This window comes from Phycodurus eques, chromosome 6 (genome assembly GCF_024500275.1).
Source record: "Phycodurus eques isolate BA_2022a chromosome 6, UOR_Pequ_1.1, whole genome shotgun sequence".
NCBI lineage: Eukaryota > Metazoa > Chordata > Actinopteri > Syngnathiformes > Syngnathidae > Phycodurus > Phycodurus eques.
Window position 1 is genome coordinate 4,636,631 of NC_084530.1, and position 20,554 is coordinate 4,657,184.

A 20,554-nucleotide genomic window follows, 5' to 3' on the forward strand; every position below is an offset into this window, starting at 1 on the left:
AGTGGCTTCCTCTGAAGTGTCCTCAGATGACAATGATGACCCTTTACCTCTCTACATCTCGTTTCGAACTTGCAATAAAACTTAAGATATTCCTCTAAGAAGCATTTTCACAATTAAGAGGCGAGCTATCTCACCCCACTCCAGCTTCAAGCGCGAGAGGCAAGGCTGTATCCTTCCCATGCCCGTGTTGTGCTGTGCAACAGGCATTACGATACGCGGTGCTCTAGAGTGCGACTAATTTGGTCACTCGTGTGCCCTAGTTTCTCAACGGTGCTCCTAAAGAAGAAGAAAAAAAGAAAAAAAAAACAGGCTACCTCGAAAACATTTCGGGTTTTTCTTTTCAAAAATATTCTGATAGGTTTTATATTTTCCATTAATTTAATCAAAAGACAAGGCAAGAATGAATATGCCTTCAACAAAACATCAGGTTTAACAATTTGACAATTCAGAATGATTTACCAGTAAGTCTGAAAATCAGTTGATCTAAATCAGTTAATTAAGCTCAAACTATGCTCCATTGTCATCATAACAGCTAATCTATAGCACAATTGTCTAGCAAAAGCAGACTATACAAAATTGTGAGCTTTGTTACTTCAATGTGGCAGAAATGTCATAAAACATTACAGCATTATTTTCATAACATTTACTTTTAAATTAATTATAGTTCTACCAAGTGACTTAAAGGATAATGACTTAAGAGACAAACATAGGAGGGAACCATTTTATGATGATTCCTTGACCCTAGTGAGGATAAACAGCACGGAAAATTAATAAATGAACGTAGCATATCCCTTTAGCATATCCCTATGATGTTGATATGAAAGTGTAGTTGCATCACAGCAAAAGTTTAGTTTACATAAGATTGGCTGTAATTTAATATACAACAATGCTTCTTCAATAACATTCTTAACATGCAGCTGGGATTTGAAAACTCCAGTAATTATACTGACGATGATATCAGCCAGCCACAGCGACAGCCACAGCCACAAAGGCAGGTCAATCCACAAACTAATTTAACTATTCTTCTACATTCCTCCCACCAGATGTTTTTCTATATTTCACTCACCGAGAGAGGGGAAAGTGAGACAACCTCTCTCCAGGAAATGTCTAGCCAGTCAAAAACTTACTCTCAGGATGATTCATAAATTATTACTTTTTTTGTACGGCAGCTCATAAACTGTACAATGCAATTCACCCACTCAGAAGTAATCAGCTATTTAAACTATCTGCACAATCAGACTTTACTTCTAACCCACAGCTTCAGGTTAATATTTTCACTATGTTGCTGGCGCTTGTTGACATTGTGGGATGAACCAGCTGGGACTTCTTGTCACAAAACCGAGCAGTAAAAATATGGATTTAAAAATGTATTTCAGCATTGCCTCAAGATGTTTCAAACACGACATTTTACTCCTGATAATAACTATTAAAGAAAATATGCTCTCATTAACAGCAAGACTGTCAACATTTATGCAAAAACTGCCAAAGGAAGTAAGCATGTACAGATGAGGAGACTGCTGAACAGCCTAGAAAAACGAAAATGCCTGTAATGCAAGCTCTAAAGTGTTTGTTTTGACATTGTCATCCACTCGTCATCGTCATGACTGTTACTCAAATTCCCAGAAAATCACCAAAGCACACAGATCCAGTTCTTGGGCAACACTGAGCTCAGTGGTGAGTTGTGATGCCTCTTAAGTCAATGCTCACTTGTAGGATTTCAAATGAGGCTCTTAATGTTTGCATCTATGAAAACAAAAAGTTTATAATTTGGGCACCCAAATTTGAACGAGGACATTAATGTTGCCAGAGATCAGACTGACAAGGATACTTCACATTTAAAAACTCTGATAGAAGGAAATTAAAGGAGAGAAAGAAATATGATGCCGACATCCTTCAGGTAGAAAACCAAGATGGCGCCGACCAGTGTGGTCGCCTCGGTAACGCGCTCTCTAGTATTGTTTTTTTTTTTCGTCCGTCTTTGGAGACCTTACACGACTCACTTACACAAGGGGAGACCTGCTAACCATCAAGGAGGCTACTCCGGACTTTCTGTCACCAACTTTCGCAAATCCGCTCAGTTTATTCCCCGAGTTACTCACCAGAACGGCGTCCGCGGTTTTCGGCGCATGGAGACGGAAGCGGCGCCACAGAGGGAAGCGTAGTGGCATTCAGGTGAAACTCCGCAAGAGAGGACACAGAATGCCTTTCCCGTCGATCCACCTCACGAATGTACGCTCCCTACCCAACAAAATGGACGAGCTTCATCTCCTGTTAAAGACCAGTAAAGACTTCGGACGTTCCGCGGCCATGTGCTTCACGGAGACCTGGCTTTGCGAAGCTGTACCCGATGGCGGCGTCATGCTTCCCGGCTTCCACATTCATCGAGCGGACCGCGACACGGAATCATCGGGGAAAACAAAGGGCGGCGGGATATGCCTCCATATCAACGGAAAATGGTGTACGGACGTCACGGTGCTCACCACACACTGCAGCCCGCATTTGGAGTCGCTGTTTTTGAACTGTAAACCGTTCTACTCGCCACGTGAGTTCGCATCATTCATACTGGCTGGATACTACATTCCGCCTCAAGCTAACACGAACACCGCATTGCTAACGCTCACCGAACAAGTCAACGAAATTGAAAAAAAAACACCAGGACTCACCCCTCATTATTCTCGGGGACTTTAACAAAGCTAAACTCAACCACGAACTCCCTAAATACAAGCAGCACATTGACTGTCCTACCAGGGAAAATAATACTTTAGACCACTGCTACACTACGGTAAAAAACGCATACCGTGCTATACCTCGTGCAGCCCTGGGCTTGTCTGATCACTGCTTAATTCACTTAATACTGACATACAGGCAAGAACTTCAATGCGCGAAGCCTACAGTGAAAACAGTGAAAAGGTGGACCAATGAAGCCTAGATGGAACTTCAAAGCTGTTTAGACTGCACAGATTGGAGTGTCTTTGAAGATTCAGCTGGCAGCCTGGATAAATATACGGACACTGTTACATCCTATATCAGTTTCTGTGAATCATTTCACACATTCAAGAACAACAAGCCATGGTTCACTGCTAAACTTAAGCAGCTTCGCCAAGCTAAGGAGGATGCATATCAGAGCGGGGACAAGTGCTAGAGGACTCTGCATTTTTTTGCACAATTGTCAAAACAAAAACAAAAAATGTACCGGCATTACTAGATAACGAGCAACCCTTTACTGCTCAGTGACTGGTTTTTTTTTTTTGTCAATGTCTTTCTGTCTCCAAGTGTTCTGTAAATTGACTGTCTGTTGTCGTACTAGAGCGGCTCCAACTACCGGAGACAAATTCCTTGTGTGTTTTTTGGACATACTTGGCAAATAAAGATGATTCTGATTCTGATTCTTGAGAATACAATCACTTCTCCAACAATGCCACATCACTGCAGAAATTGCTCTGTGCAGCTGCTTTCCTCGGCCAAGTTTGTATGAGATTATTCCAATGAGACAGAAACATTAGATACTGGTCAGTGAAAGATAACGCTCAGAATCCGAGATATTATATACATACGTTCAGTGTTACTAGTTATCTTTCGGCTACAATACTTGCTGAATCAAATGTCATGGAATCTTTCGGAAGTATGACAAACAACACAAAAAGCACATATATAGTCACTGTAATTTTGTGCATTTACTTTAAGCTTTATTTATTACATTTTGACTGCTGTCATCTAAACACTACATTAAGGTGGTGCCAAGCCCAAGCAGAAAAAATAAATAATAAAAATAGAAAATGCCAAAGACAAATTTTTGAGCAGCAGACTTTAAGCTTTATTTATTACATTTTGACTGCTGTCATCTAAACACTACATTAAGGTGGTGCCAAGCCCAAGCAGAAAAAATAAATAATACAAATAGAAAATGCCAAAGACAAATTTTTAAAGCAGCAGGAAAAAAAAAAAAGAAAATGGGGGTAATTCTAATCAGGAAATGATGTGAAACTAAACCTGTGGTTCTCAAACTTTTTTGACCAAGTACCACCCAAAAAACACTTTGGTCTCCAAGTACCGCCAAAAAGAACAACATTAAAATGTGGTAACGTAGTTGGCCTAAGTGTAAACAGACTAACAAACCAAGATAAAAAGGAAATACTCATGATTTATTTTTCAAAGCCACTGGAAGCCGCAACAGAGGGATTAAAGTGCCATGTGGTTCACAGTTGTACTATAAACTATGTACATTTTATTCTATGTAATATGTGTTTTAATGATTTTTTTTTTTTTACGGTTTTAATGTTTGAGGCTGTGAAGTTTTTATTTTACCACAACAAAATTCCAGCATACATTCAAAATCCCGCACCGCAACATGGTAAATTATGCGCAATGTGAATATGACAAAAAAAAATATATATATATATCCATGCACTGAATCTGCTATAGGTGAAGCACAATATAGCGAGGGAACACTGTACACTGTGAAAAGCTGCATGACAAGCGCTATATTCCATCTCACAGTCACCATGACAACAAACTGAGGTGGACGCACACTGGTGAAGCATTGACACTATGTTTAAAGCCTGCAATTTAAATGAATAATCTCCTCATTTCATGTCATCCAGTGTGGCTTTAAATCAAATTACTGCTATACATTACTGCTGTACAACTATATAGCCACATAGCTCTGCTTCCTCTTACTCAGAGAGCATTGTCTTTTGGAAGTCTAATTTGTTCCAGTGCCAACTTGGTAGAACCGGTGCATTTGGCGGGAAAATAAAACAGCTGTTTGGAAATATTTTTCATTTGAGTCAAAAGACCAAGCCCAGGGCGAGTGTGTATCTACACCAAAGAGATTTTAGTCTAACTCTGCTGCAGTCACTATCAGAGCAAACTCGTCTGAGAAATCTTCAAATAAACCTAAACCTAACCCTACACGACAAGGGGAAAAGAAATAATAGAAGCACTTACACTTTTTCATCTTGACAAAAAATTGCAGAAGCTAAGTGTATATACACTACATGCATGGACCGACCACCACATACAACCCCAATTCCAATGAAGTTGGGATGTTGAGTTAAACAATTAAAAACAGAACACAATGATTTGCAAATCGTGTTCAACCTACATTTAATTGAATACACTACAAAGACAAGATATTTAATGTTCAAACAGATAAACTTTATTGTTTTTAGCAAATAATCATGAAATTAGAATTTTATGCCTGCAACACGTTCCAAAAAAGCTTGGACAGGTGGCAAAAAAGACAGAGAAAGTTGAGGAATGCTCATCAAACATCTGTTTGGAACATCCCACAGGTGAACAGGCTAATTGGGAACAGGTGGGTGCCATGATTGGGTATAAAAGGAGCTTCCCTGAATTGCTCAGTCATTCATAAGTAAAGATGGGGCGAGGTTCACCTCTTTGTGAACAAGTGCGTGAGAAAATAGTCGAACAGTTTAAGGACAATGTTCCTCAACGTACAATTGCAAAGAATTTAGGGATTTCATCATCTACGGTCCATAATATCATCAAAAGGTTCAGAGAATCTGGAGAAATCACTGCATGTAAGCGGCAAGGCCGAAAACCAACATCGAATGCCCGTGACCTTCGATGCCTCAGGCGGCACTGCATCAAAAATCGACATCAATTTGTAAAGGATATCACCACATGGGCTCAGGAACACTTCAGAAAACCAATGTAAGTAAATACAGTTTGGCGCTAAATCCGTCAGTCCAACTTGAAACTTCCATCCATCCATCCATTTTCTGAGCCGCTTCTCCTCACTAGGGTCGCGGGGGTGCTGGAGCCTATCCCAGCTGTCATCGGGCAGGAGGCGGGGTACACCCTGAACTGGTTGCCAGCCAATCGCAGGGCACATAGAAACAAACAACCATTCGCACTCACAGTCATGCCTACGGGCAATTTAGAGTCTCCAATTAATGCATGTTTTTGGGATGTGGGAGGAAACCGGAGTGCCCGGAGAAAACCCACACAGGCACGGGGAGAACATGCAAACTCCATACAGGTAGGGCCGGGGATTGAACCCGGGTCCTCAGAACTGTGAGGCTGACACTCTAACCAGTCTCCACCGTGCCATCAACTTGAAACTTGAAACTTGACTATGCAATGCAAAAGCCATTTATCAACAACACCCAGAAACGCCGCTGGCTTCTCTGGGCCCGAGCTCATCTAAGATGGACTGATGAAAAGTGGAAAAGTGTTCTGTGGTCCGACGAGTCCACATTTCAAATTGTTTTTGGAAATTGTGGACGTCGTGTCCTCCGGGCCAAAGAGGAAAAGAACCATCCAGACTGTTATGGACGCAAAGTTCAAAAGCCAGCATCTGTGATGGTATGGGGCTGTGTTAGTGCCAATGGCATGGGTAACTTACACATCTGTGAAGGCACCATTAATGCTGAAAGGTACATACTGGTTTTGGAGAAACATGCTGCCATCCAAGCAATGTCTTTTTCATGGACGTCCCTGCTTATTTCAGCAAGACAATGGCAAACAACATTTTGCACGTGTTACAACAGCGTGGCTTCATAGTAAAAGAGTGGAGGTACTAGACTGGCCTGCCTGCAGTTCACACTTGTCTCCCATTGAAACGGAGACCCCGGACTGTTGAACAGCTGAAGCTGTACATCATGCAAGAATGGGAAAGAATTCCATCCACAAAGTTTCAACAACTCGTGTCCTCAGTTCCCAAACGTTTATCGAATGTTAAAAGAAAAGTTAATGTAAAACAGTGGAAAACATGATCCTGTCCCAGCCTTTTTGGAACGTGTTGCAGCCATAAAATTCTAAGTTAATGATTATTTGCTAAAAACAATAAAGTTGATCAGTTTGAACATTAAATATTTTGTCTTTGTAGTGTATTCAATATATATAAATATATATATATCATATATACATATAAATATAGGTCGAACATGATTTGCAAATCATTGTATTCTGTTTTTATTTGTTTAACACAACATCCCAACTTCATTGGAATTGGGGTTGTATATCATTAAGAAATCTTTAAGAATCATTAAGAAAACAAAAATGTCACTCACCCTATCTTTTAATAACGTGGAGAAAGTAACTTCATGAATGGCTGTGTCAAGGTTTTTTGTCATTTAATACCAATATGATTTGCAAAAATATGTTAACAAGTATAAAACGTATTGTGTAGTGACAACATGATCAGCCGAGTACTGCCAAAATAGCTGGTTGGTTGTTTTAGAGTACACAAAGAAGGAAACTTTATTACTAAATTCTAATACTACTGTCAAACACTTAACATTAAACATGTAACACTAGACACAAAAATAGCCAAACATAGTACGTATAAAAACAGTACTCACCACTTTCGCTCTTCTCAATCACGTCCACTGTCTCACCAGCCTTGAGGCTGATCTCAGAGTTCTCCTGTCTCTCGTAGTTGGCCACAGCTACATACTGCTCCAGTACCATGGGCTCCAAACTATCAATCCCTGGGTGGAAGAAACACGCCGTCAACCACCTGCCTGCTTTGACACACCGCGAACACCCGCTGCTTCCAACTACACTCCTGTTTCTGTGCACCCCCAATGTTGCCATCAGCCGACCCCTGCACTCTGTCACCACGTTTCTTCCTTGGACGAGCACAACATGAGCTGTCGATTGGACTGCATAGTTCCAAACTTTTAGCCATATGGCTGACACGAACCCCGGCCAACTGCCAAGTTCTGAGGTGGATCAGAAGAGATCAAAACAATAGGAGCAAACCCAGCGAGGTCGTTTGTAGAAGTTGCATCTTGCACCTAAAGTGGACCCATGAACCGAATCCAACTTAAGACTAAAATACGAGAAAATAAAATGGAACGGGAAGCCACAAAAACAGTCTGAGGGGAACGCTGGGTAGTGAATGGAAAATGTGGCTGAGAGGAAAGGCCTCCCCTCTTTTGCTGTCAGGAGCCAGTCCCAGACAGGGAGGGGGGCGAACACACCAATCATAGTTGTCGGCAATGCTGGCCTTAAATAGAAACATATGAGAGGACTGTAGGAGAAGCACAGGGAAAGAGGCTGGGTCTGAGTATATGTGTAACAAAATAAGTGTTTCTTTTTTAGAATTTTCTTCCTTCTCTCTGATGTTCAACCTTTTCACTGCGAGTGTATATATGATGCTTGTAATCCACTAAAGCGTGTCAATGACAATCTAAATTTTCATAAGATTAAACATCAAAATCAATTACTGTAGCTGTTTTTTTTTTTTTTTTTTTTTTTTGTAAAAATATTCTGGTTGGTCTGTTGTAGTGAAGGGGATTATATTCGAAAAAAGCCATGTTTGTTTTCAATGTGTCCAAAATATCACAATCCTTCACAAACTAAAACCATGCAACTCACACAGGGCTATTTTGCGTATTTGTCAAGCAACTCACTCAGATGTGGAGTAGCTGATCATCCATCCATCCATTTTCTGTACCACTTCTCCTCACTAGGGTCGCGGGCGTGCTGGAGCCTAGCCCAGCTATGTTCGGGCGAGAGATGGGGTACACCCTGAACTGGTCGCCAGCCAATCACAGGGCACATATGAACAAACAACCATTCGCACTCATTCACACCTACGGGAAATTTAGTCTTCAATCAACCTACCACACATGTTTTGGGGATGTGGGAGGAAACTGGAGTGCCCGGAGAAAACCCACGCAGGCACGGGGAGAACATGCAAACTCCACACAGGCGGAGCCGAGATTTGAACCCCAGTCCTCAGAACTGTGAGGCTGATGTGCTTACCAGTCGTCCGCCGTGCCTGAGTAGCTGATCAGTTCAGTGGAATTGGAATAGTTTTTGTATTCAGGGCAGTATAAATCAGTATATATTCCCAAGGATCATGGTTAAGGTAAACAACAAAACTGTGGCCAATTAAGACTTCTTGGCAAGTACCACAATTTATCCTAAATGCTTCTTTGTCATGAAAGAAGAGAAGTGTACTTCTTGTTTTCCTTTGATATGACCTTTATTAAGATGTATATGCCGTGCAAATTGCCGGCGACGAATTCAGGGTATACATCGCATCTCGCCCAAAATTAGCTGGGACAGTCTCCAGCTCACCCACGACCCTAATGAGGACATGTGTTCTCAAAAATGGATGGAAGGAAGACCTGAACTGTATGAACTGATCAGGAAGCTTAGTAGTAGTTCAAAGTATGCTTAGACGCATTAGCAGGAAAGGAAGGCGAAAACAATACAGACAAGGACCATACAGTTAAACAAGACATTCTTACATTTCTTACATACGTGAAAATAAAATGTCCGGTCAGGATGAGCAACCACAAAACAGGTCCTGGCAATGCCAGCGACTATGAAAATGAGAAAATAACATCTGTCCCTGTCTATGCAGACACAAACAATTTCATAATCTGATCTCTTTCTCTATAAGGTTAAACGATTAACGATGAAGTCTGATCTTTATTGTGCCGACCATAACAATGATAGAAAACAGGCAGAAAATACCAATGAGGGCTTGGAACCATAAAATCGCTCCTTACAGGGTTTAGACTCTTGTCTTTTGTCAGCGGGCAAAGAAAGAAGAAATAACATGAAATAGCTAGTCTATGTATACAGAGTAATCAAAGCCAGCCACAAAGACAGCCCTGTTTTGAAACAAACGGCATGAAATTGGAGGACTGTTGATCTAGCTCTGCCGACTGAGGGTCATGTGAGAAATGAGTCCTGAGTGCCGTCCGTGGAAAGGGCCAGTCCCTATTACAAGCTCACTGTGGAGCTGCGAATGGGCCCGGGGACGCTTAGTGGGTTGGGTGGCTCTATAGAGGCAGCGAAAATGTGTGCCATTTGTGGACGGGGATGTCAGTGAAGGCCTGGCAATTGCAGTCCAGTCTGAGAGACCTAGGCGGTGTGCTGCAACGGCTGAATTGCTGCCGCACTAATAAGTTTCCCAGGACCCACAGGCAATCCCCTCGATGACCTCCTACAAGCCTCTAAGTCAATGGCGATTGAGCCAACCAGACCTGCACTTGCATCAGTGTGGACAGGACTTAGCCAAGTTCCCGTGATATGAAAGCAAATGTCCAAAGACAGGTGTCAACTAGACCTTGTGTAGGAGTGTTTGCTAGGAGCGTCTCTTGGAGAGACGCAAGGCTCAGTAACAAGTGTGAAAGGGAATTTCCAAGATGCCCCACGCGTGCAGCGGCATCATTTACAAGCCACCATGTAAAGGGCGTCGTCCTCACTAAAACAGGCCGCTGAACAGTGTATTGGTTTTAAAGCTTGGCAGACAAGGAGTCAAAGAGAGAACGCAACTGAACAAGCTCGGCAGTCATGCCTCCAGCTTCAAGGACAAACTGACACGCTTAGGCAGAACCGAGGAAGAGCCACCAACAGCAGAACGTTCCTGCAGCCCACTCTGACCCTTTGGCAGCTGGTGCGACTGCGAACCATGACCAGGCTTCTCCAGCATGGCGAGGAAGGCATACTGAGGAAAGCATACTGATGGAGTTAATGCAAGTATCTTCAGACTTCCTTCAGGTGGTCGACCCCCAAATATATGGGACATAAATCATGGCCATCATCCGGCTGAAGCAGAGCTGTACAAGCTCTACAGAATCAGAATCATCTTTATTTGCCAAGTATGTCCAAAACACACAAGGAATTTGTCTCCGGTAGTTGGAGCCGCTCTAGTACAACAGACAGTCAATTTATAGAACACTTTGGAGACAAAGACATTGACAAAAAACAATTGTGCAAAAAGATGCAGAGTCCTCTAGTTCGAATGACTAATATTGCAATAGTCCGGTGCAATGACCATTGTGCAAAGGGCGCTGAGACTTCAAAGAGTGTATGCGGTTTAAAGTGACGAGTAGTGCGATCATCTGGGACAATGTTGGTTGTGCAAATGTTACAGATACTCCTCAATCAGTGTGCAAATGGAGCAGATGCTACTCTGGCATGAGTGGCCAGTATATGCAAATAGTGCAGCATGGCGAGACAACTACAGTGAGTGCACGAGTAATACATAATTGGCCCCACAGAAATGTGACAACGAACTCAAGTCAAAAAATTGCCAGCTTATTGTAGTGGAATTATAGGTTAGGTGTTTAAGAAGTTGATCGCAAGAGGGAAGAAGCTGTTGGAATGTCTACTAGTTCTAGTTTGCATTGATCGGTAGCGCCTACCTGAGGGAAGGAGCTGGAAGAGCTGGTGACCGGGGTGTGGAGGGTCCGAGAGGATTTTGCACGCCCTTGTCTTAGTTCTGGCAGCGTGCAAGTCCTCAATGGTGGGTAGTGGGGTACAGACAATCCTTTCAGCAGTTTTGATTGTCCGTTGCAGTCGGAGTTTGTCCTTTTTTTTAGCAGCACCAAACCAGACTGTGATGGAAGAACACAGGACTGATTCGATGACCGCTGTGTAGAACTGTCTCAGCAGCTCCGGTGGCAGGCCGTGCTTTCTCAGAAGCCGCAGGAAGTACATCCTCTGCTGGGCCTTTTTGAGGATGGAGTTGATGTTGGTCGCCCACTTCAGGTCCTGAGAGATTGTAATTCCCAGGAACCTGAAGGTCTCGACGGTTGACACAAGGCAGCTGGACAACATGAGGGGCAGCTGTGGCGAAGGATGCCTCCTGAAGTCCACGATCATCTCTACAGTCTTGAGCGTGTTCAGCTCCAGGTTGTGTCGGCCGCACCACAGCTCCAGCTTCCTGTCGATATGTAGACTCGTCAACGTCCTTGATGAGGCCGATGACAGTGGTGTCATCTGCAAACTTCAGGAGTTTGACAGTCGGGTTCGCTGAGGTGCAGTCGTTCGTGTAGAGAGAGAAGAGCAGCGGAGAGAGGACACAACCTTGGGGCGCCCCAGTGCTGATGCTGCGTGTGGATGAGGTGGCCTCCCCCAACCTGACCTGCTGTGTCCTGCCCGTCAGAAAGCTGTAAATCCACTGCCAGATGGCAGGTGAGACGCTGAGCTGGAGAAGCTTGGTTGAAAGGAGTTCAGGGATGATGGTGTTGAACGCTGAGCTGAAGTCCACGAACAGGATCCTCGCATAGGTCCCTGCACTGTCGAGGTGTTCTAGGATGAAGTGCAGTCCCATGTTGACTGCATCATCCGCAGACCTGTCCGCTTGGTAGGCAAACTGCAGGGGGTCCAGCAGGGGACCTGTGACACTCTTGAGGTGGTCCAGCACGAGACGTTAAAAGGAATTCCTGACCCCAGATGTCAAAGCGACAGGCCTGTAGTCATTTAGACCCGAGATTGCAGGTTTCTTGGGGACTGGAATGATGGTGGAGCATTTGAAACAGGATGGAACTTCGCACATTTCCAAAGATCTGTTGAAGATCTGAGTGAAGACTGGAGCGAGCTGGTCCGCGCAGACTTTGAGGCAGGATGGGGACACATGGTCCGGGCCTGCCGCTTTGTTAATCTTCTGTTGTTTGAAGATGCGTCTCACATCCTGTTCATGGATGGTTAACGCAGAAGTCAGAGGTGTGGTTGTGGTCGCGGGTGCGGCCGGGTGGGTGTGTGGTGTGAAACTGTCCTTTTCAAATCTGCAGTAGAAGGTATTCAAGTCGTTGGCTAGTGTGCTATTGTTCTCAGCTTGGGGGGATCGTCGCTTGTAATCAGTCAGCGATTGGAATGCATGCCAGACTGATTTAGAGTCGGTTGCGCTAGACTGTTTTTCCAACTTTGCTGCATAGATCCTCTTTGCAATGTTAATTTCTTTAGTAAGCTGGTTTCTAGCTCGATTATAAAGGGCCCTGTCCCCGCTCTGATATGCGTCCTCCTTAGCTTGGCGGAGCTGCTTAAGTTTAGCACTGAACCACGGCTTGTTGTTGTTGAATGTGCGAAATGATTTTGTTGGTACACAAACCTCTTCACAGAAACTGATATAGGATGTGACAGTGTCCGTATATTCATCCAGGCTCCCAGCTGAATTTTCAAAGACACTCCAGTCTGTGCAGTCTAAACAGCTTTGAAGTTCCATCTTGGCTTCATTGGTCCACTTTTTGACTGTTTTCACTGTAGGCTTCGCACATTTAAGTTCTTGCCTGTACGTCGGTATAAAGTGAATTAAGCAGTGATCAGACGAGCCCAGGGCTGCACGAGGTATAGCATGGTATGCGTTTTTTACCGTAGTGTAGCAGTGGTCTAAAGTATTATTTTCCCTGGTAGGACAGTCGATGTGCTGCTTGTATTTAGGGAGTTCGTGGTTGAGTTTAGCTTTGTTTAATGAGGGGTGAGTCCGGGTGTTTTTTTTCAATTTCGTTGACTTGTTCGGCGAGCGTTAGCAATGCGGCGTTCGTGTTAGCTTGAGGCGTAATATAGACTCCAGCCAGTATGAACGATGCAAACTCACGTGGCGAGTAGAATGGTTTACAGTTTAAGAATAGCGACTCCAAATGCGGGCTGCAGTGTGTGCTGAGCATCGTGACGTCCGTACACCATTTTTCGTTGATATGGAGGCATATCCCGCCGCCCTTTGTTTTCCCCGACTATTCCATGTCGCGGTCCGCTCGATGAATGTTGAAGCCGGGAAGCATGAGGGCGCCATCGGGTACAGCGTCGCAAAGCCAGGTCTCCGTGAAGCACATGGCCGCGGAACGTCCGAAGTCTTTACTGGTCTTTAACAGAAGATGAAGCTCGTCCATTTTGTTGGGTAGGGAGCGTACATTCGCGAGGTGGATCGACGGGAATGCCAATCTGTGTGCTCTCTTGCGGAGTTTCACCTGAATGCCGGCTCGTTTCCCTCTGTGGCGCCGCTTCCGTCTCCATGCGCCGAAAACCGCGGACGCCGCTCCGGTGAGTAACTCGGGGAAAAAACTGAGCAGATATTCGAAAGTTGGTGACAGAAAGTCCGGAGTAGCCTCCTTGATGGTTAGCAGGTCTCCCCTTGTGTAAGTGAGTCGTGTAAGGTCTCCAAAGACGGACGAAAAACACAAAAACAAAGACAATACTAGAGAGCGCGTTACCGAGGCGACCACACTGGTAGGCGCCATCTTGTTAAAGCAGCACAACAACTCCATCATGGCACCAATAAGGAACTGTTGGATCAATGGAACTCCACTATTGATTCAGCCAATTCCACAGCCATTAGACACGTGAGCTGAAAACACCACTCGTGATCGAATTAGCATAAGACCGAGTCGAGTTGAAAACACCACTGGTGATCTGAATATGAGACACAATCTACCCCGTCGAGCATGAAATGAGACCGAAAGCGATCTTTGGCTATGCCAAACAGCCGAAACCATCAACACAGGCAGCCCCATCAAGATGGTAGTAGCTTTGAAGTACGATGAAACAAAGTAACAAACAGTGTGTGTCACCTTTGAAGTGAATCCAAGTACTGCTGAACCGAAACGGACGCTGTATGAGTAAATGAGAATAAAGACAGCCTACCTAATGTGACAAACAACAGGAGTCAGACCTCATCGGGGACCGGACTGACTAGGCAATCCAGGTAGAGTCCACCTTGAATAAGAGCAGCTTGGCCACTGAGGGGTGAGACAGGCTCACTACCTCAACCGTGATATAAACAAATCCACAAAGCAAAAGCAGTAAGCAGCAGGGAGTGAACGAGTTGTGGACTGAGGCAGCAAACACAACAAGCAACAAGTACATTAAACCAACGCACAAGAACAAAAGGACTTGAAAAAAAAAAAAAAAGGAAGTTATATATATATATATATATATATATATATATATATATATATATATATATATATATATATATATATATATATATATATATATATATATATATGCTCAGGGGCGGCACCGGGAGGTCACGTGACTTTGTTGTTATTCAAATCTCGACCTGCGCATGCGCTAGAGGGATCATCCAGTGCTTGAAGCACTAGCTTTGGCGGTCAGGAGGGATGAAATGGAACTAAAATGTACACCATATTTTGTGATGCATGGCAGGTTGCTATTCTAACATTTATATTATAATATGGTTTTATTCAAAAGATTTGACCGATATGAATAATTAACCCACAATGCATTGCACGCAGGCGGCACGGTGAATGATTAGTAAGCACATCTGCCTCACAGTTCTGGGGGCACGGGTTAAAATCCGGCCTCGCCTGCGTGGAGTTTGCATGTTCTGCCTGTGCCTGCGTGGGTTTCCTCCCACATCCCAAAACGCATAGTAGGTTAACTGAAGACTATAAATTGCACGTAGGTGTGATTGTGAGTGCAAATGTTTGTTTATATGTGCCCTGCAATTGGCTGGCAACCAATTCATGGTGTACCCCGCATCTCGCCCGGAATCGGCTGGGATCGGCTCCAGCTCGCCCACAACCCTAGTGAGGATAAGCGGTATGGAAAATTAATGAATGAATATTTTAGAAGTGATATTGTTTAGCAATATCTGAATTTGCACATTAATATTTTATGTAGTTATTTTTATTTTATTTCACGTTCATACTGATTTAAGTTACAATTTACTCAGTACTGTATTTTTTTTCACTGAGTACTTTCTTACTCCATCCATCCATCCATAATATATACACCGTATTTTCGCGACCATAAGGCGCACCGTATTAAAAGGTGCAGTCTCAGTTACGGGTCTATTTCTGTATTGAACACATACATAAGGCGCACTTGTATTATTGGGCACAGGCATGGTAAAACATAGGCTCGCTTAATACATACGGTAGGATGCATGCACGCCAAAACAAACGCCAGCATGCAAGGCAGCGGGAGCAAAACTGAGTTCGGTTGTACTTTATTGAAGTATTTAACAATGTAAACAGTGAGTTTGGTTGTACTTTATTGAAGTATTTGTAAGTACAATGTACACACGTTATTTTATGATCAATCCTCATCCACAAATCCATCAAAGTCCTCAGCTGGGCAAGTTCTCCATCAAACATGCCGGGTTCCCTCTCGTCATTGTCGGAGTCAGTCTCGTTGCCGGGGGCTGTTCAGCAATGATGGCGCCTTTTTCCTGCTTCATTGATCTTGAATTCTCTCGCGGCTGCTCGATTCCCATGTTCCTCCGCATAACTGATAGCTTGCAGTTTAAATTGTGCTTCGTAGGCGTGTCTCTTCGTAGGTGCCATTTTCGGGGGTCCTTAGCCAAACCGATGTTGTTTTGCACAATGCACATACCAGCGCTATATACCTACTGGAGCGTGCCATTAGCGTCCTCTTTCACACGCACCCTTCCCCCTTTAACGTCCGCATGCTATCCTCAGTCACGTCCGCCTTTCCTCTATATAAGCAGCGGGTCGGCAGGAAATGCTCCCAGTCAGTCAAGGAGCGCGCTCATCGAAGTCACACAACATTTACAGATGTTGGAACTCGCTGCACACATAAGGCGCCCCGTCTATTTTGAATAAAATTTAAGACTTTTAAGTGCGCCTTATGGTCGTGAAAAAACGGTATATATAGAGCTTGTACAGCTCTGCTTCAACCGGATTTTACTTACTTACTCAACTAATCATTTGTAGGACTACTTTTTCCTTTTCTTGAGTCTTATTTGAAAGTAGCATTACTCCGACTTGAGTACAATATTTGGCTACTCTACCCACCTCTGTTGATGAGAAAGTATACTGTAATTGTGATTCATTTGTATGTGCCAGGAAACGCGTCCTTTTCTTGATCACTCCTTCATATGACCAGAGATGCCAATCCCTAGCATCACCTCTGAGGAACATTCTGAAATATTTTGTCAGGAACCTTATGATTTTGTGAGCAACATGTGCTTCTCGAAAGAAACTTGCGGCACCAGAAAAACTCAGAACAACGCTTATGTTTTCTTTATATTGTTATTATATTTTCTTTCTTGGAATTGTTTTGAGTGACAGCTTGTATTTTGTTAAAGTTGTGATTTATTCAATATGATGTCACTAAATTGCTAAATATACAATAATTTGGTGACAGTTTTATTTATAGAATGGCATAAGAAGTATCTGGTAATATGCTTGTTTAGCAAAGCTAAATTAATTTAAAAAAAATATATAATGTAGTTTTATGAAAACTCAGCATTCTCGGAACACAGGCGATAAAATACTGTTATGTATTCATGTACATGGTGGTTGTGATTATGTGGGTTTAAATAAATATGGACAGGTAAGTGATCATGTAGGTTCTCATTAAGGTGAATAAATTTACTTATGTACAGACTCTTTCCAAAATATTTTAATATATTGGAAAAGTTTATTTCCATAATTCCATTCAAAATGTTAAACTTCAATAAATTATAGATCCAGGGCCCACAATTTAAAGTACCGGCATTTATTTATGTGTTTATTTTCACATAATTTGGGCTTTCTGCTCACAACTGACACCACTGTCATCTGCCTCATCAAAGACAGTGACGAGTCTGCATATTGACAGGAAGTGGAGTGGCTGGAGCTGTGGTGTGGCCGACACAACCTGGAGCTGAACACGCTCAAGACTGTAGAGATGATCGTGGACTTCAGGACGCATCCTTTGCCACAGCTGCCCCTCATGTTGTCCAGCTGCCTTGTGTCAACCGTCGAGACCTTCAAGTTCCTGGGAATTACAGTCTCTCAGGACCTGAAGTGGGCGATCAACATCAACTCCATCCTCAAAAAGGCCCAGCAGAGGATGTACTTCCTGTTGCTTCTGAGAAAGCATGGCCTGCCACAGGAGCTGCTGAGGCAGTTCTACATAGCGGTCATCGAATCAGTCCTGTGTTCTTCCATCACAGTCTGGTTTGGTGCTGCTACAAAAAAGGACAAACTCCGAATGCAACGGACAATCAAAACTGCTGAAAGGATTGTCGGTACCCCCCGACCGACCCTTGAGGAATTGCACGCTGCCAGAACTAAGACAAGAGCATGCAAAATCCTCTTGGACCATACACATCCCGGTCACTACCTCTTCCAGCTCCTTCCCTCAGGTAGGCGCTACCAATCAATGCAAACTAGAACTAGCAGACATTCCAATAGCTTCTTCCCTCTTGCAATCAACTTCTTAAACACCTAACCTACAATTCCATAGCAGCATGCTGGCAATTGTCTGTCTTTTTGTCTTGAGGTTGTTGTTACATTTCTGTCGGGCCAATTATATATTACTCGTGCACTCACTGTAGTAGTCTCACCACGCGACACTATTTGCATATCTGTTGTTGACCAATACTGGCGACTCATGCCAGAGTAGCATCTGCTCCATTTGCACACTGACTGAGGAGTATCTACAACATTTGCACAATCAACATTGTCCCAGACTACTACGTACTACTCGCTTGAAGTCTCGGCGCTCTTTGCACAATGGTCATTGCACAGGACTATTGCAATATTTGTCATTCGAACTGCTCTAACTGTCTGTTGTCGTACTAGAACGGCTCCAATTACCGGAGACAAATTCCTAGTGTGTTTTTTGGACATACTTGGCAAATAAAGATGATTCTGATTCTGATTTTTTTGGAAAGGCTCTGTATCTCTTTTGTGGCATGGTGTCTGACTGGTTAGCACATCTGCCTCACAGTTCTGAGGACCCGGGTTTAAATGGGTTTTCTTTGGGTACTCCGGTTTCCTCCCACATCCCCAAAATAATGCATGGTAGGTTAATTGAAGACTGTAAATTGCCCGTTGGTGTGAATGTGAGTGCAAATGGTTGTTTGTTTATATGTGCCCTGCGATTGGCTGCCAATCAGTTAAGGGTGTATCCCGTCTCTTGTCGAGAGCATCCAGCTCTCCTGTGACCCCTGTGAAGATAAGCAGAAAATGGATGGATGTATGTCTAGTGATGTAAATATGTATTATGTATGTATTAATTTATATTGGAGCATGTGTAAAACAAATTGACTTACAATATTTTGTATTGTACAAATACTACCCTAAATAATTTGGACAAAACTCAATGCAAAAACAAATAAAAACAATAAAAAAAATACCTTATCAAAACAAAACCTCAGCACTCTTTTGTGCAAACAAACAAATAATGCTGGTATAAAATATTTTATATACCGGAATTTCTTGTACATAATGCGCACCCATGTATAATACGCACCCCCAAAGTTGACCTCAAATTCTGGAAAACCCTTCTACCTATGTATAATGCATTTTTTCCAATGTGTGATTGTGCTTCTACCCATATGATCAAAACATTAAGTATTATCTGTATTCTGTTCGTTTTTTTTCTTTCAAATAATTATTCTGAATCTAAGCAATTTAATTTAATTTACTTGTTCTTATTTTGAAATTCACAGCCCTACTTGTATTTAGTAAAATAGAAAACACACGTTTGATTACACAGGCAGAATTTGTAAGAGGATACAGGACCTGTGTGCAGTTGTCACTGCAAATACGTGTACATCGGGCTCTGGGGAGCATTTTTGAGCAATAAAAACTGCAATGGTTTCTCAAAGTCCTACCAAAGGCTCGGGATTCAAACCACCACCTGTAACTAGTGCAAAGGCGCCTGTTCTAGCCTGGCTTCTCTGTCTTTCTCCTGTTTATTACTCTTTGTCCTCCTTTTGTGAATATTATACTTTTTTGGGGGGGGGGACATGCAATTGCATCATCAATAAACATTGCGACTGGTTGGTAGAGTCCAAGTGTTTGTCAGCCAATCACCTGCCACGATAATTAGATATCAAGCACATGATTCACAGTCCACAGTCTCTGCTTCGCCCTCACAGTGCTCGTGAAGTCCAAATAAAGCAAAAATTATGCTGTGCTTTTATTTTGAAAATGTTGCTTTTATTTTGATGTCCACACATATGCAGATTCAAGTGAGCAAGAGCTACAGTCCAACTTGTCTGAAATTTTTGCAATATTTAGTGAGTTTTCTGACCCCTCTTGCAACTATTTTTTAAAAAGAAACTAGCGACAATGCCAATAGTGGTTTTCATGTTAGCAACATTCTTATTTCCTGCACGGTGTAGGGCCAGAGGGATAATGCAGCTTCATAGACTACGTGTTGGTTGTATTATAAATCATCATTGTAACATTATATCTGTCAGTGTCAATACCATTACAGTTCCAATTTCATTGCATCTACCTACCTACCTACCTACCTACCTGTGTATCTTTATTATGATTTTGAAGTCCCAACTACGAATGGGTAATATGAGTTTGGTTGGCTCAAAATGTCAGCATATTTTTTTTAAAAAGTAGAAAAAAAAGATGCACATTATAGACATGAGCTTTGTGAATATTGAGTAAATTGTAAATAATTTGGATGATTGTTTATAATTTTGTTGACAAATGTATTGCCTAATAATAATAATAGCATATCTACACAAGTAGCACCTAAAATGAGAATTCAATGCTTTATATAAACACTTTAAATTACGATGGAATACAGTTGAAGTTAACATGGTGGCATGGTCTTATGATGACCGTTCCGGTTTCTCGTGTGGCCCCTTTTGAAAATTTGTTGCCCACCCTTCTCCGCGACGAATGTATGCTGGAGTAGCCAAACATTTTTGGAGAACCCAGTGCATCGGCAGGTATAATTTGACCAGATGGGTGAAACGAGAGGCTGATGACTGTGGAGAGAAGGCTGAAGTGCGAAAACAAAGTGGGATGCAGCCAACAGGGCACACTCACATAAACACAGTTGAGCATGCATTCAACAGTTAGTACGTTCACATGCGTACATTAGTGGAGCTACCCCC

At 42.8% G+C, this 20,554-nt stretch overlaps 1 protein-coding gene across 5 annotated transcripts in view; it reads right to left on the reverse strand.

The window, feature by feature from the left end:
• sh3pxd2aa (SH3 and PX domains 2Aa) overlaps window positions 1–20,554 on the reverse strand; it is a 152,517-nt gene that overhangs the window by 47,097 nt on the left and 84,866 nt on the right. For 3 of the 5 annotated variants that reach the window (XM_061679037.1, XM_061679036.1, XM_061679040.1), the window contains one exon: window positions 7,329–7,457. In XM_061679037.1, coding sequence (XP_061535021.1) covers window positions 7,329–7,457 — 129 coding nt within the window. Of the gene's footprint in view, window positions 1–7,328; window positions 7,458–11,138; window positions 11,205–14,355; window positions 14,577–20,554 lie in introns of those variants that run through there. The other 2 variants (XM_061679038.1, XM_061679039.1) reach the window with 2 other exon arrangements.